Here is a 14877-nt window from a genome sequence, read left to right as displayed (position 1 = left end):
ATGAAAAATATGTCACACTCTTTAATAACGGTTCATAAAAGGGATGTAATAGCCTACTCATTGCGTAATCTGCTCCGAAACCGGTACTGGTACTGGAACTTGAGTCGGAACAGCTTGCACAATAGGTCACAGTGGTAAAAGGGTACTCGTTTTGTAGTCTGCTTCGGGACCGGAACTGGCACTGCAACTGGAAGAGTTTGAATACTATGTGCGTGCAAACACACGCAAACGGGGAGTGGACCACTGCTCATCAATTTTCAATAGGAGTTGGAATGTGTGTACATAGTCCTATGTTATAACCTTTGCAGTCCGTGGTCTGCTGCTGGTGGTGGTGTGTTTAATCGGAACCGGAAATGGTAGTTGCAACTGTAATTTTTCTGCGCATGCGTGTAATGTCTATTAAATTGGAGATTTAATTTTACTGCTCATGAGGAATCAAGTGTGTGTGTGTGTGTGTGTGTTGGTCACTGGAGCGGAATTAAGTGTGTCTGAGTGTGTATGTGTGTGACTAACCAGACTTACGCTATTTTGTTAAAAGCTGTTTTTTTTTTTATTATTTAATGTCTGCTCTACTATATTCCCATAGTCATTTTTTACATCAAAAATTGCTCGTAAAAGAGAACGATACATCCCTGATGTTATACAATGGCTGAAAAAAGATCACTGGCAGTGTCATGGTCGTTCATAGTCTTGCTGTAGTGTGTAATGTTTTGCGCATGCGTCGTCCGGTGATATTCATAGTCGTAAAAGGCTACGCATTGCTCCGGGGTAACCGGAAGAGGCACTGGAACACGACTCGGAGCAGGAACCGGAACATGAACCGGAACAGTTTGTAGTCTGCTCCGGAACTAGTACTGGTACTGCAACCGGAACAGTTTGCTCATGCGCTACGAAGTGTGTGTGTGTGCGTGTGTGTGTGAACCACTGCTTTACTATGTTCAATAGGAGTTGGAATATGTGTTCATACTCCTATTGTAGCCTTTGTAGTCTGTGGTCATAATCTTAGTCTGCTGCTGGTGGTGGTGTGTTTAATCGGAAACGGAAGTGGGAGTTGGAACTGTAATTTTTCTGTGCATGCCTGTAAATTGTACTTAATTGGAAATGCCCAAGAGCAACCAAGTGTATGTGTGTATGTGTGTTTGTGTGTGTGTGAATAACCAGACTTGTTAAATGCTGCTGTTATTTTTTATCTTTGCCATTCAAAAAAGTGCTCTTAAAAGAGAACGAGTACATCCTTGATGTTATATAATGGTTGAAACAACACTACCAGCAGTGTCATGGTTTTGCTGTTGTGTTTAATGTTTCTGCGCATGCGTGTTTCCGTGTGGTGTAAAAGGCTACTCGTTGCGCGTAGTCTGCTCTGCGGGAGCCGGAACAGGTACGGGAATACGGAATGAATCGGAATAGAAACCGAAACTGGAACAGGAACCGGAACAGTTTGCGCATGCGCAGTAGGTCAAAAACCACTAAGTGCCATCACTCTACTGCCATGAAGTGTGACAATATAATTGCGGAATAAAGTAAAGTAGTAAGAGATATACCAGCGCAAGCAATCTTGTTATTATGGAACCGTTTAGTAAAGAATACATGTTCGTAAAGTTGAAGTTAGAACAGAATAATTGGATATTTATTAAGCAGTGTTACGGGCTTTTGACACTTAGATACCAACATTTGAAATCACCGATAAATTTAAATGTATTATCTCGTTTATTTTTTAATTATTAGCTTTTGCTATTCTAACCCTAAGGATTTCGCTTGCCACTAATAACAGATATGAAATATACCATTTTAATAAATATTGTGGCTTAGTGAGAGGGCGCTCATCTCTGGTGTCTGGGTTTCCTGGTTCAATCCTAGCTCGAGCCAAGATGTCTTTGTGGTGGATAAACGCCGAGCCGCGTGGGTGAGTTTTCTCGTGATGATTCCATCTTCCTCTATCTTTTCATTCCAGCAGTTTGTTCATTATGATTACAATTTCCCTTAGCATTGGAGCATAAATGTAAAACCTTGAACTAATATAGTAACACATTCTTGAAGTATTGATTTTCATAACAAGATTTTGGTTATCGACAAGATTTGTGGATTGCGTTACATATATGCTCTGATTATATACACTGTTTTAAACAGAAAGCATTTAGAACTTTACAAAATACGGAATTAAAAACATTCAAATGTGATTGAAGACCCAAAAGTGGACAGTTGACAGTACCCGTACGAAACATTATTACAATGGTACCAATCTGCTTTATTTGTTGAGTATTTTGGAAACTATGTTTTTTTTTCTTGCAGCTTTATTTACAGTGATAATTACAATGGTTCTTTATATTACTCCTGCTGTACTAGCGTATATGAAAATTTTTAGGGAATATAAATCAATTGGATTTATGATGAAATTGTTAATATCTCTGGTACCTACTCCAGCATTACTATTGGCCCTGTATCTTATGTTGATGTGGGAAAGTGTAGGTAAGTTTTTGGAATTGTACTATATAGTAGATAAATATATGACTTGACAACGAACATATTGGGACATAAACAGTTTCAGAGACGAATTACATGGAACAGTATCGAGAGTAATATGCGAAAATATTGTATATATAACACTGTCGTTATTGCTACGATAGCTTTGAAAGTTGAAATATTCTACGGTGTAATTCCCGCAAATATATGTAAAAATTCTTAAGGTATTGTAAATAATCTAACGTACACCGACCTTGTTATACATGGTTTCCATTTATTTGTTTTTTCACTTAAAAATGAAATGAGAAAATTGACAGAATTTCATCCCATCAAAATTATGTGACTAATTGTAATTACTATAACATTATGTACCAAATTATAGTTTACAGAGCAGTGTATGTAACATCATACAAATGTTTGGGTGAAACTTACCAGGCTGTTTCTTACGGTGACTACCTCTGATACAATGCTGATTTCTACAAAAGTAATTGGTAATTCTTGTACGGGTTTAACAATTGTTCGGGTTTAACAATTGTCTAACTCACATTTTCCATTACATCAAAGGACGTTTACAAATTTACAAAGTCTTGGTTTCAGTTACTTAGTATGCCATGCGGTATCATATAACGGGAATAGTAAAATGAAGAAGTTCTATCTGTAAACGAAAGTTCTTTATTTTAATATGACAAAGTTCTGGCTGTATACATAATAGCGTTGAGTGTCATTAAGTGTAGCAGCTGAGATTTTCATTCATGTGACCTTCAAATAATATATATATATATATAAATTTGGTAAGAACAACATTTTGAAAACTGCATACCGATCTTCATTCCTTGTTGATTTTCTAGCTTTTCGCTGCAATGATTAAGTACTAAGATATAAGCACATGTTTCGGTGAATACATCGAATAGGATTATTAATTATATCACTAGTTGCCTTCAACTGATAAAGAATTTTCAGACACAATATTCTTCTCACGAGTAAGTACTTGCAGTATAAGCTTTCTGCCCAAGTAAACCAGTCTTATTTTATGGTTCCATGGATAGGAACATATCGAATTAATCTCAGTTTTGGTGATGACCTGGAAAATCTTAAAGGTTTAGATATAGAACTCGTACATAATAATCGGAATAAAAGCGTGACGAGGCAATACAATTAGCAACAAAAGCGCTTAATATCAATGTTCTAGTCACTGCGTTATCTATGCTTTTAGAAAATTCTAATGTTATGGAGCGTTAGTGAGGAAAAGATGCCAAAGAAAAAGTAAAGAGTAATACATAATTATTTGTCATCGTTCTTTATGTGACAAATCATTATATAAATGGAAAGCAACTGAAGACAACAGGAGTGAAAGACGAAAGAACAACTTTACTTAGAAATCACAATCTACTGACAAGAATAACGTTATTTGTGTGTAATATTTCTGTGAGAGGTTTTTCAAAAGAAACACACTTATATTCATTCTACGACCACAGTAGACGAAGTAGAGTCTCTTGGCGCGTTTTTCCTCCTACATGATGAGAAACAACAATAAAAAAATATTGCGCTTACGAAGAAAAAAGAGAGTGAAATTTATAATTCAGCAAATTAAATGATTACATAATTTAACAGAAGAATATATACAAATATAATATATATCTGTGCCAATAAGTACATCTATATCGAGTTTATGCTTGAACATAGGCGCAACATATATATACGTGTCAAATTGAGAATGCCTTTCGTATTTAAATGTATTAATTACATGAATACTTATAAAATTACGGTTGAATATATATACGTTTCGTAAGTTTGTTATTGCCTTTCGAATTTGTTATTCATAATTGAAACAACGTGTGTGTGAAATATTACTATAATATATATATATAAACACGGAACCTTTTCCAGGAGGCAACACAATGATACCATGTTTCATGAAAATCCGGTAATTTCTTGGAGGAATGACTACACTAACTATATTTATATAATTTTGTCCATTCTCTTGATCGTGCTTGGTCACAACCCGAAGCAATGTGAATCATTGGGAAATATCAAAGGAAATATGCAGTATGTTGCATTATAAACGATTTTTTACACTGCCATTGAAAAATGTTTAGTTATCATATCATGTAGATGAAAACGCACAATTTGAGGATCAATTTCTCCGCTTATCTTTGACCGATTTCCACTTCCACCTAAGAGATTCTTTCCTAACCTCAGAAAAGTTTAGGTTAGATTTCATTTGAGTTGTCTGTTTGTTTCTTTACTGACGTTCAGTGTAGTTTTCTAGTAGAAGGCTATTTGGGACATGAAGCTACCATTAAATGAGCAATACAAACCGCCGTGCGTTAACACTTTTCATGCTCTCCTATCGGGAGTTGAATGTGTGAATCGTGGCGCATAAGTTATTGAAAAGCAGTCTAATCGACTGCTACATAAGTGCTAGTTCAGTTGTGTTTTGAAAGGTCATTCATGCTTGTTCAATATTTTTCTAAAACGAGACTTGAATTGAAAGAAAGTAAAATATGGTATATGCTATTGGTTAGTTGAATGATAAGCAGACGTGACTATTAAAGATTCAATTCAGCAACACATAATTTTTGGAGTTAAAAAGCGAAATTATTTTGATTTGATCTAAAGATGTATGAAGTTGCGAATGAAAATATCTCTCCTCAATTTCGAAAATATACTAGAAGTACCCTATATTCTTTCTATAGTAACTTGAATATTAATTTCTATAATATATGAAGAACAAGTATGATGAACCTTAATCTGAATTATTTTTGCAGTTATGTGATTAGGACATTTTAGTTACTGACTAAAAATAATAATGTAATATGTTATTATCATATTAAAAATGAACACATTTTAATGTAAAATAATACCAAAAGTAGTACATCCTTTATGCTTATTATTAATCAGTATAAACATGTTATTCAAAAGTCCTGCAAACGTGTGTATAGCTAACAAGCTTGGGGAGATGATTTGAAGGTAATGGACCCTATACTATGTTAAGGAAGGATAAAAGAAATCGTTGTTGAGTAGAATGTTATAATTATCTGAACCAGAGTGCCTAATTGTAAAGTTCCACAGAAAGCCAAAGAGCTAGTAAAAGTAGATCCAGTTATGTCTATTGTTATAAGTGGCTGTTGATGCTGTTGTTTACGTTGAGATATGAATATAGTTAATGAATATTTGTAAGAAAAATTCTCATACATAAAATAACTAATCGAGTAATCGTAGGCGTAACTGGTAATAGGCTTATCATTAATATCTGTTTTGTTCAACTTTAAGAAGCGATAAATATAGCACTGTAAATCGGTAATTGGTTCATTAGGCTAAATGGGAATAGACCAAACAGAAAAAACCCTACCTATCCATTTGGTCATTTTTGTCAACTGCAAGTTTGATTTAGTTTGAGAATAAAACACTAGTCATATTCTATTATAGATACTAGTCCTACCATGTACTACATTTTTGTTTGTTTCATTGTATTTTGCATCATTATGTTGGATCGACACTATAATATAACAATGCTTTGTTTTGTTTTCGAGCAATGTATGACGTAAAATGTCTGATGGACTTTTGGAAACAGCATCAATACACGTAGGAACATTAGAATATAATATTCTGCTTTTAGTGAACTTCCGTTCTTATACAACATTACTTCTTTTGCAGTAAAATTATAATCATTAAATAATTATCATTCTAGCTCTACAGATGAATAATACGTTTGTCTTCGTATGGCATTCTATATTTGTAATAGAAGCAACACATCCTTTCACTATTTATCTATTCTTTTGTATCTTTTGTTTGGAGATACTTCTTCGATTCTTCTTCGAATACTCTTCCGGTATAAACTTCCATATTGAGGATATAACGCTGTTCACAATCTACAATTCTAATTAGTATCCCATACTTTCTGGGTTTTTCTTTCATGAAGGTCTAGAACGGGCACTTCTCATAAAAGACGAAAGCATAATCAGTGACAACAAAGTTTTAGCCAGAGTTAAATTGTTGTGGAAACCTTTTTGTAAGCTGGAATATTTCACATAAAGCTTCAAATTTGTCTGTAGACCTTTCGTCCTTTCGTAGACCGTTTTATCTTTATCCGCATATCTGATAGTACTTAAGAGTGAAGAGAATCAATTTCGACTCATGTTTGCTACAATGTCACCTTACGTTGATTTTGACTATAAATCTTGATAACTCAGATTTGCACCGTTGGATGGACTCAGGGTAAAAGGTAACAAGTCACTTTTTTTCAATTTTCTGTTTTCAACACAGACTTGTAGTATTTTAAATTGCGCTTTTTTGTATGAAAAGCCCTATGAAAAAAACGTGACCAAAAACAAGTACAAGGGACGGGCAAAAGGGTATAATTAAGCTACAATGGAATCCACACTGGGTAAAAGGGAATAAGATGACTCTCCTGAAAAATGAATAAAAATGACTTGTTACCTTTTACCCTGAGTCCGTCCATTTGTACCATTAAAAACAGAACTGGAATCAAATCGTGCATATCAGTCTAATTTGTTTCAGCATTTCTTCTCTATGGCCCTTGATTAGTGTATATAACAATTACTTACAAAATGATTTTCGTAAAAATAAAATAGAAAGTGAGTCTGTTACACTGCTGATCTTTACTGATGGTCGTTGTTCTACAAATAGTATAATATTGCGTTCTGCGAGTGGCATGGGGAGGTTATGTGGTATACAGTCGGTCACTTTTAGCAAAGTATATCACACCCAATAAAGAAAAGAGTTTTCCTTCTTCGTCAGTGCAACTGGACTGTTATTTGTTTCTTTTAATTGTCGATCGTAATTAACATTTTTAACATTGCTGAAGTGATCTTCAATTTCATCCACGCAGGGTGCAGAATCATTATCATCCTAGTCCTTTGCTAGTTCATGCTCGCTTTGAGAAAATAACTTGGCATGTTTGTTTTCAACACAAACAAAGCATGTAATCTCTAATTCAGTCACTCTTTCCACTTGAGAATGGTGATTCTAACTTGTTTCCATAATACGAGTGTATTTTGTACACAAACAATATCATCTATACACAACTAGAATGGAAATAATTTTATGCAGATTATGATGACAAGCTACACTAAGGAAAGGATACTTCATATCCACTAAGATTTTTTTAAATCAATGATATAGTTTATACAGAAATAAAATACTGACGGCATAAAACAAATATTTTAGGATTTTTGACACAAAACCTGAGTTCGTATTGAAATTATCCATAAACATCATTTTTTAAAAAGTTATTTAGTTTTTCACTTTCTCTCGGTATATTAAGGAGTAACAGCTGAAGGTCAGATTAACATGTTACTGTCACGAAAATAAATATTTATTAACAACACTAATAATATAAATTCACATATGATAAGAGTGGATGATACAATGAAATAATCTGAGATATCATTGGAGCAATATAGTAATATAACGACACGCGTACGAAGATGCCAATATCGCGTGTGAATAGATGGCAAAGTTAGAGACATTAATAAACTCTGCTAAAGACCGTAAAGAATTTTGATGTAAAACATGCGTTAAAGCTTGGATGTTTATAGAATCCGTTAGTCTTAAACTGATTTGAAGGTTAATATTGTAGGAATTGACATGATTATGTGAAACGTATATTTATGAATGAATGACATACAGATGAGCACCGTTATGTTCATCATTGCCTATTGATCAATTGTAAAATATGAAAACGAAATTAAAAATTTGGTTTCGTTCATCAGTTATCCTATGGAATAATGGATTGACGTACGTAGTAACCGTACTAGTTTAGAAGTTCCATTGCGGGATCTTAATAACTGGAAAGTACAGGAATATTTGCATAAATATTTTGATGATATTGCCGCTTCATCATTCCACATTATTACTAAAAAGGCCATAATTTATAAATTGGCTAATGACAGTTTATTCAAATAATGAATAAAATTTTAAATGAATTTTACATATATTAGCTCTAAAGTAAAGCTTGGAGAGATAAAGTAGATCTAGGAAAGTGTATTTGAGTTTAATACCCCAAGACAAGGACAATTTCGCAAGCAATTTACTGAAACATACTGGAGATATTTTTTTAAAAATGGTAACAATAATAATAAGCACACATAAGTTACACATCACTGCATGGGTTTATTGCAATTCCGGTCACTGTCCAGTTTACAAACTCTTCCTAAGAATGCTTTCGGCAAATAAACGAGATGATTTATTGAATAACATGTTTCGATACATTTACCATATAAGCTATTTCAGATACACATTTTATATAGGTTTGGTGAACCACTGGATCATATGGCCATATCGCGGGATTCGATAACTTATGTGAGGTTCCCGAGGAATCTGAGTAGGGTAGTCTGCCCAGGTTATGGGGTGAAGTAATCTGTGAGGTTATCCCAGAAATCTGCCCAGGAGCATAGGTGGTAGGTGAGCGTTCTTAAAGGTTCGGGTGCCATAGGTGCAGAGCATGTGAAAAACTAACAAGCTAGCAGAACCGCCTCGACCAGTAGGTTAGCTAGTAGACCTTCAGGACTTTTGTTTTTGCCGCACAGCGGGTGTATCCCACTCCTTTGGAGAATAGGGCGTACATCGCAACTTCTGAATCAAGGTAAAGTGACACAATTTTAAGGTGCACAGTGTACACGTGAACAAATTGTCGAAGATAGACGAACTACGTCTTGGATACAGCTGGCTTGGTCGGTCTAGAACTCAGGTCAAATGGACGCAGCCCGTCTTGCGAAACATGCGAAGTGTTAAAGTAAACCACGTTCATCTTAGGAACAGTTGATCTTGCTCTGAGGCCCCGAGGCCCCTTATCTCATAAGTTATAACAGTACTTTGCCAGTATGCTCACAGAGAGACAACAGAACCTACAACAATCAATTATAACTTATTCTTGTCGTTTACATAAGGCTTAATTTGTTCATTAATACGTATCCCTGCATAAAATCGGAGTATTAGTTAAAATAATAGTTCCATTACTTATATGTTAAGTTTATAGTTTTATTGCTTGTATCGCATGTTTACATTCCAATTTAAGGCAATTGAAACTCACTACTAGGGTGCCAAACAGAAAGTAATATAACTTTACTATATCATAATTTTCATTTCTCCACTTCCTTTGGTTTTAAAAGTATTATAGGTATTTTTGGCTCCTCTAAAAAATTAAAGTCAAAGATATTTTCTCATAATTATTTTCTTGTTTCGCAAACCTTTCGAAATAAACTAAATAAATTACGTTAAGATGTGTTTTTGTTAACTCAATGCTATTTAAAATTATTGATTCAGTCAAAAATAATCCTTAAATTGAAATCAATCAATAAGAAAATGTATTTGGTTTCGGTTGTGTATATTAGATATTAACTCTGAAATTCGATTTTGATTATACATGAATTTGGGAAAATTGAATTGTTTAGATTTATTTTATATTCCTTATTTTTTACATTTAGGAACTGGTATAAAATGGGACAATGTTTTCAAGAGACTTGATAGTGATGATAAATTGAGCGTTGGAGTAATACTTATATTACAACTTGTACAAATGCCAATTTATTATTTAATAGCAATTTATTTGGAGAATGTTGCTCCAGGGAAATATGGTTATGCAAAGCCGTGGTATTTTATTTTCAGTGTAAGTCATTTTCTTCTTTATTTATCTAATTTTATGGCAACTCAATAAACAAAATAATGCATCTATAAGAGTATAGAACTTCCAGGTAACTTTATTTTTAATCTTGCTTTTTCAGTGTCTACCTGAAATCCGCAAGATCACCTACTGCCAGTTTCAAGTTGAGTAAGTGAATACATTGTGCCTGTAAGAACATTTGCTATGAAGCACAATTCACGACAACCTATATTTTGATTTACCGTCTCTTTCATTGTATAGTAGTTCAATCTTTCCTACTTCATACTTTCTCACTAACATCAGCTAATTAATGTAATTTGTTTCTCATAAAGTCAATTCTTGTTAAAAGTTCTCTAGAGTTTTCTAAAGCAATAATGCCAGGTGGGAAACCGGAATAAGTTTTACAGTACACAAACATATTTAAAACTTTAGAACATGCTAGTATTTCTTGATTTGTTCCAACGGATGAAGCTTCGGCTGCGTAGGAAGAGTCTATAATACTTTCTACAGTAATGAAATTTTCACAGTAGTAACTACACGATTCTATCCACGTTGCTCACCTAATTAGAACTGAGTTTTGGTGGTAAGAGCGTTCAGTATTTTTGTATTTCAAAGCAGCTACACATGATGGTACTTTAGCCAATATTTTCTTTACACTTTCCATAAACCTACGAATCTCGAGAAGTTCAACCCATTTGTGTTCTGCCACTTTGTGGTATCCACGTGCAAACCAAGTTGAGCGAACCATTTTTGAATATAGTGCATGGAACAAGTTTGCTGCTTTCATCATATACAGCGCGGCGTCTGTAACAAACAACAGCATAATCTTGTATTGAATATTATCAAGCCATAAGGGACGTAATAATTTGCCAAATAATTTGCTGATGGGGAATAATAAATCTTTTACACATTCTTGGTTAAGGATTATATCGAGATGACACGGAACGATATTTATAGTCTAAGTCTCCTCTCACTTGACAAATAACTGTCCAAGCTTGGTCTCGTCTCGAGTCAAAAATTACTTTATATGTGTAGGTTGTTCTCGATTAACAAATACTTATTTCGATAAATCTTGAGTAACGACATAAAATGCATGGAGGTAAAATGTATAAATAGTTTCCTTATACAAATTGTCATTTGCTTTTTTTATTTTTTTCATTTCACTTTAACTAGATAATTACTGTAGCCCGCGTACCTCTTCATAGCTGAATGACTGATATTCTTGCTTTCTGTACGTATGTTCGCGGATGTAATACAGTACTCAGTGTATGTTTTAATGTTTAGATAAATAACGAATAGTGATCATATTGCACCTCAAACAATAGGGCTTGTCTCATATAGCCTCAGTGACTGAACACTTTAATTCTAATCATTCGAACCTAACAGGAAGTAATTTACTATCTGTTATTTTTTTCCTTTCAATATCGCAAGTGATACCAAAAAGAGTGACCTTAATTGAACTAAAACTCAAATTTTATGGTTTCTTATTTGTCATTCTTTATATTCCTAATTGACTGTTGTAATCACCACAGAAAACTACTCGCACTAACTTAAGAAATATTTTTAGAATACAATCTCCAAGCTTAGTTGACTGTTTCCAACACAGTCTTCATGTAAATATATAGTCTAATAGAGACACAGTTCGTCTTTCATATAAATCGTGTTAAGTTGGATTTCAAACAAGTTAGATTCAAACGTAATTGTTCCGTTTAGTAACCCAGTCATGTTAGACAGAATTTCAGTGAAACCTTGCACAAAATAGTCTGAAGATGTATATTTGTACATTTGTTGTATTATATTCCCCGGATAATATACCATAAATAACGAAAGTTACACATTCTGCGTCTTGGATGTGGAGACGATTCATTGGCTGGAGCGTTGGAGAAACTCTAATTATTACTGGAATGCTTGTTACATGGTAACTACTAGGCGTGTGGAGCCCAAATTAGACTTAAATAAAAACAAAACATATAAGCTTTAGATTAATTATATACCTTCTTATTTGCACTTCATACGGTATTACAGTAGACTGTCGAAGTCCGCAAATGGTAGAAGAAGAACACAATTATTTCGTTTTTCTTTCTTTGGACGTTTTAGTATCTCGGATATGGAAATAACACTCTGTATAAAAGCTTTTCTTATCTACGTTAGTGAAAACACTTCGAAACAAAACATGCTTCAAATGAGAACAGAACATGGTGTAATGTAATACAATAAAAGGTTCAAAATATCCTGTCAATAAAAAGTAAAAAATGTAATATAAATGCTTGAAAAAATGTATAATTTGCGATGAAAAATATCTGGAAGACGAAAACCCTAAAATATTCAGCAATAAATAATAAGAGAAAAGTAAAGAAATAAACTAAAGAGAAAAATAGATAGTATATAATAAGAATTGAGAACTTACAAAGTTTTTACAGAACAATAATCATTAATACTTTGTCAACTTACAACAAGAAAATTATTTGTAATATATCTAAAACAGTGATAAGCTTATTTGCCGTAGCTATCACAAGTAGACGATTTTCAGAGATAGTTAATACAAAGAAACTGAGTGAATTCCTCGTCTAGTTTTAAGAGATCGCATAGACAAAAATTCATCAAGATAAACTACTATTTAGAATATTATGGACAAACTTGAGATCAATATAACGCATATAACTTAAAACTTTCAAATACAAATCGCGACAAATATCTGATAAGCTTATCCTATTGACTCTTTTAAAAATTTCTCAAAAATATACAAGATGATTATTCTGAGTTGAATCCGCGCAACAAGTAAAATATCTTGGTTCGCAGTTCCAAATAATTGTACCGTATTCTATACTGCAAAAAATAATACAGTCTTGAAGCATGTTTTTGAAATCTTTTGGGATAAACTTTTGAACAATTGTTAAAAAATCAAAAGAGTGTTCACAATTTACCTACACTTTTGATGTATCTAATGAGTGTACCTTTAGAAGCGACTTATGAACATATTTAAGTCACTCTTTACATTATCGACACTCCTTGAACAACTGCGAATGACACTTATTCATCACTTTCAAACACTTTTGGGTATCGGAGCAGACACGCAAACAAGTGTTTCTTAAGCGGAGCCATTTTCTAAATAAAATTCAAAATTCACATAAAAATAATTTTAAACCATTAAAACATTATTAGACCTGGGCTTGAACTAGGCAGCCCGCTTACAGCTGTTCCACATTTTACCACTTAGCCACCGTTTCTTACGGAAATCAGAGAAGTCATAGAATACTATGTAGGCCTATATAGTCCTTTCATACTCAAATGTCTTCGCGCCCTCATTAATGAGTTACAAGTCAATTGAGCCAGAGAACTGGTTAGTGTTGCGAATTTGCTCATCTCTAGTAAGTATTTATTACCGTTTCTATACTCTTTATATTATTTTATTTGAGGTAAAATTGTCGTGGAGTAAGTCTCGTTAGTCTGGTTGCGATTATTTATGACATAAAAGACCAAAGAGAACATAAACTAAACTATAACAATTTGAAGTGGTCTAAGCTTTTAATTCCTTAAATGACCTGCAATAGGTTCCGTGGTTTGAAGCCAGGCAGGACATTTTATAAATTGTGTAATATTGGGCATCTTCGGCGGTTTATAAGTCTAAGAGGAAGCGTACCTCGGCCTATGTTTATTAGATTTTTTTCATTTGATAAAAACAATTTCCTTCCGAAGTTGGGTCAGTGAATTCTTAAACACACTGGACATTTAACACTTTGACTGCCCACGGTCACTATTGATAATGGACCATGGTGCCAACGTATGTCTACTTTATGGTCGCCACCACACCACGAAGCGATATTCAAATAATAAGTACCTAGAGACCTCAATATTCAATATTTCAATTTTTTTTAACCAGTTCTGGCTCCTGGCGGGAAAAAATGTGTAAGCTCACGGGGCCTCAGAGGAGCAAATTTACATCTACGCTGTGTGAGCCTTATGTTGCTTAAGCATTTTTTCCGTCAGGAGCCAGATCTGGTTCAAAAACATGGAATATTGAACACTGCGGTCTCTAGGAACATATTATTTGAATATTCTAAATTGTAAAGTGCGAAGTACCACAGCTGAATAAAAACCCAAAGAAGTTACATTTTCACATGTGTAGCAAGCTAATATTTTCACATATTTTTCGTGGATGTAGATGTATAATTCGGAAAGCTAAATTGCATGCAATACATTCACACACCTGACCCAAAACATCGTATTGTCAAAGAAAACACAATCCTTTTCGTAGGGCCTCAGATAACCGCTAAACAAAAGTCAGCGCGTGAGCATATATGACTTAAGGGTCCCCACGGTCAGTTTTAGTGTGAGCCATATATGGCTCACGGAGCAGTTTAGTGTGAGCCACATATGGCTCACATGCCGATCAATGTGTTAAAAATATAATTTCCAAACTACGTTTTAGAATTATTCTCAGATATGTAGCAAATTATGCAACAATTCGATTTGAAAATATTTGGCAACAGGCCCTATCCAGTGGGGTCTAGGGGGCCTGTCCCTCTTAAATTTTTGCTGCCTCCCAAAAATATTCACGGTAGGTTTGCAAATGAACTATAATATGGTTGGATCGGGCCCCCCTAACTTCAGGCGGGCCCCCCGTACATTTTTTGGGCTGGCTACCGGCCTGTTTCACAAGAAGTTTTTTTTTTTAATACGTCTCACTGAAACGCTATTTTCAAAATAAACCCCTTTTAGATTACACTTGCAGAATACTGTTTAGCATTTCTTGACACATTTTCTCAATAAAGTCTTTTATAAACTATATTATT

The 14877-nt window shown here is 34.0% G+C and overlaps 1 protein-coding gene across 2 annotated transcripts in view; it reads left to right on the top strand.

Moving 5' to 3' along the window:
* Positions 1 to 14877, top strand: part of LOC145663017 (phospholipid-transporting ATPase ABCA3-like) — a 373059-nt gene that overhangs the window by 103187 nt on the left and 254995 nt on the right. For both annotated transcript variants that reach the window (XM_081729148.1, XM_081729149.1), the window contains 2 exons: positions 2290 to 2466; positions 9909 to 10090. In XM_081729148.1, coding sequence (XP_081585274.1) covers positions 2290 to 2466; positions 9909 to 10090 — 359 coding nt within the window. The remainder of the gene's footprint in view (positions 1 to 2289; positions 2467 to 9908; positions 10091 to 14877) is intronic.

Source organism: Thermobia domestica, chromosome 10 (genome assembly GCF_964235325.1).
Source record: "Thermobia domestica chromosome 10, izTheDome1.hap1.1, whole genome shotgun sequence".
Taxonomy (NCBI): domain Eukaryota; kingdom Metazoa; phylum Arthropoda; class Insecta; order Zygentoma; family Lepismatidae; genus Thermobia; species Thermobia domestica.
Note: the sequence above shows the minus strand (reverse complement) of the source record. Positions and strands in the feature narration are given on the sequence as shown.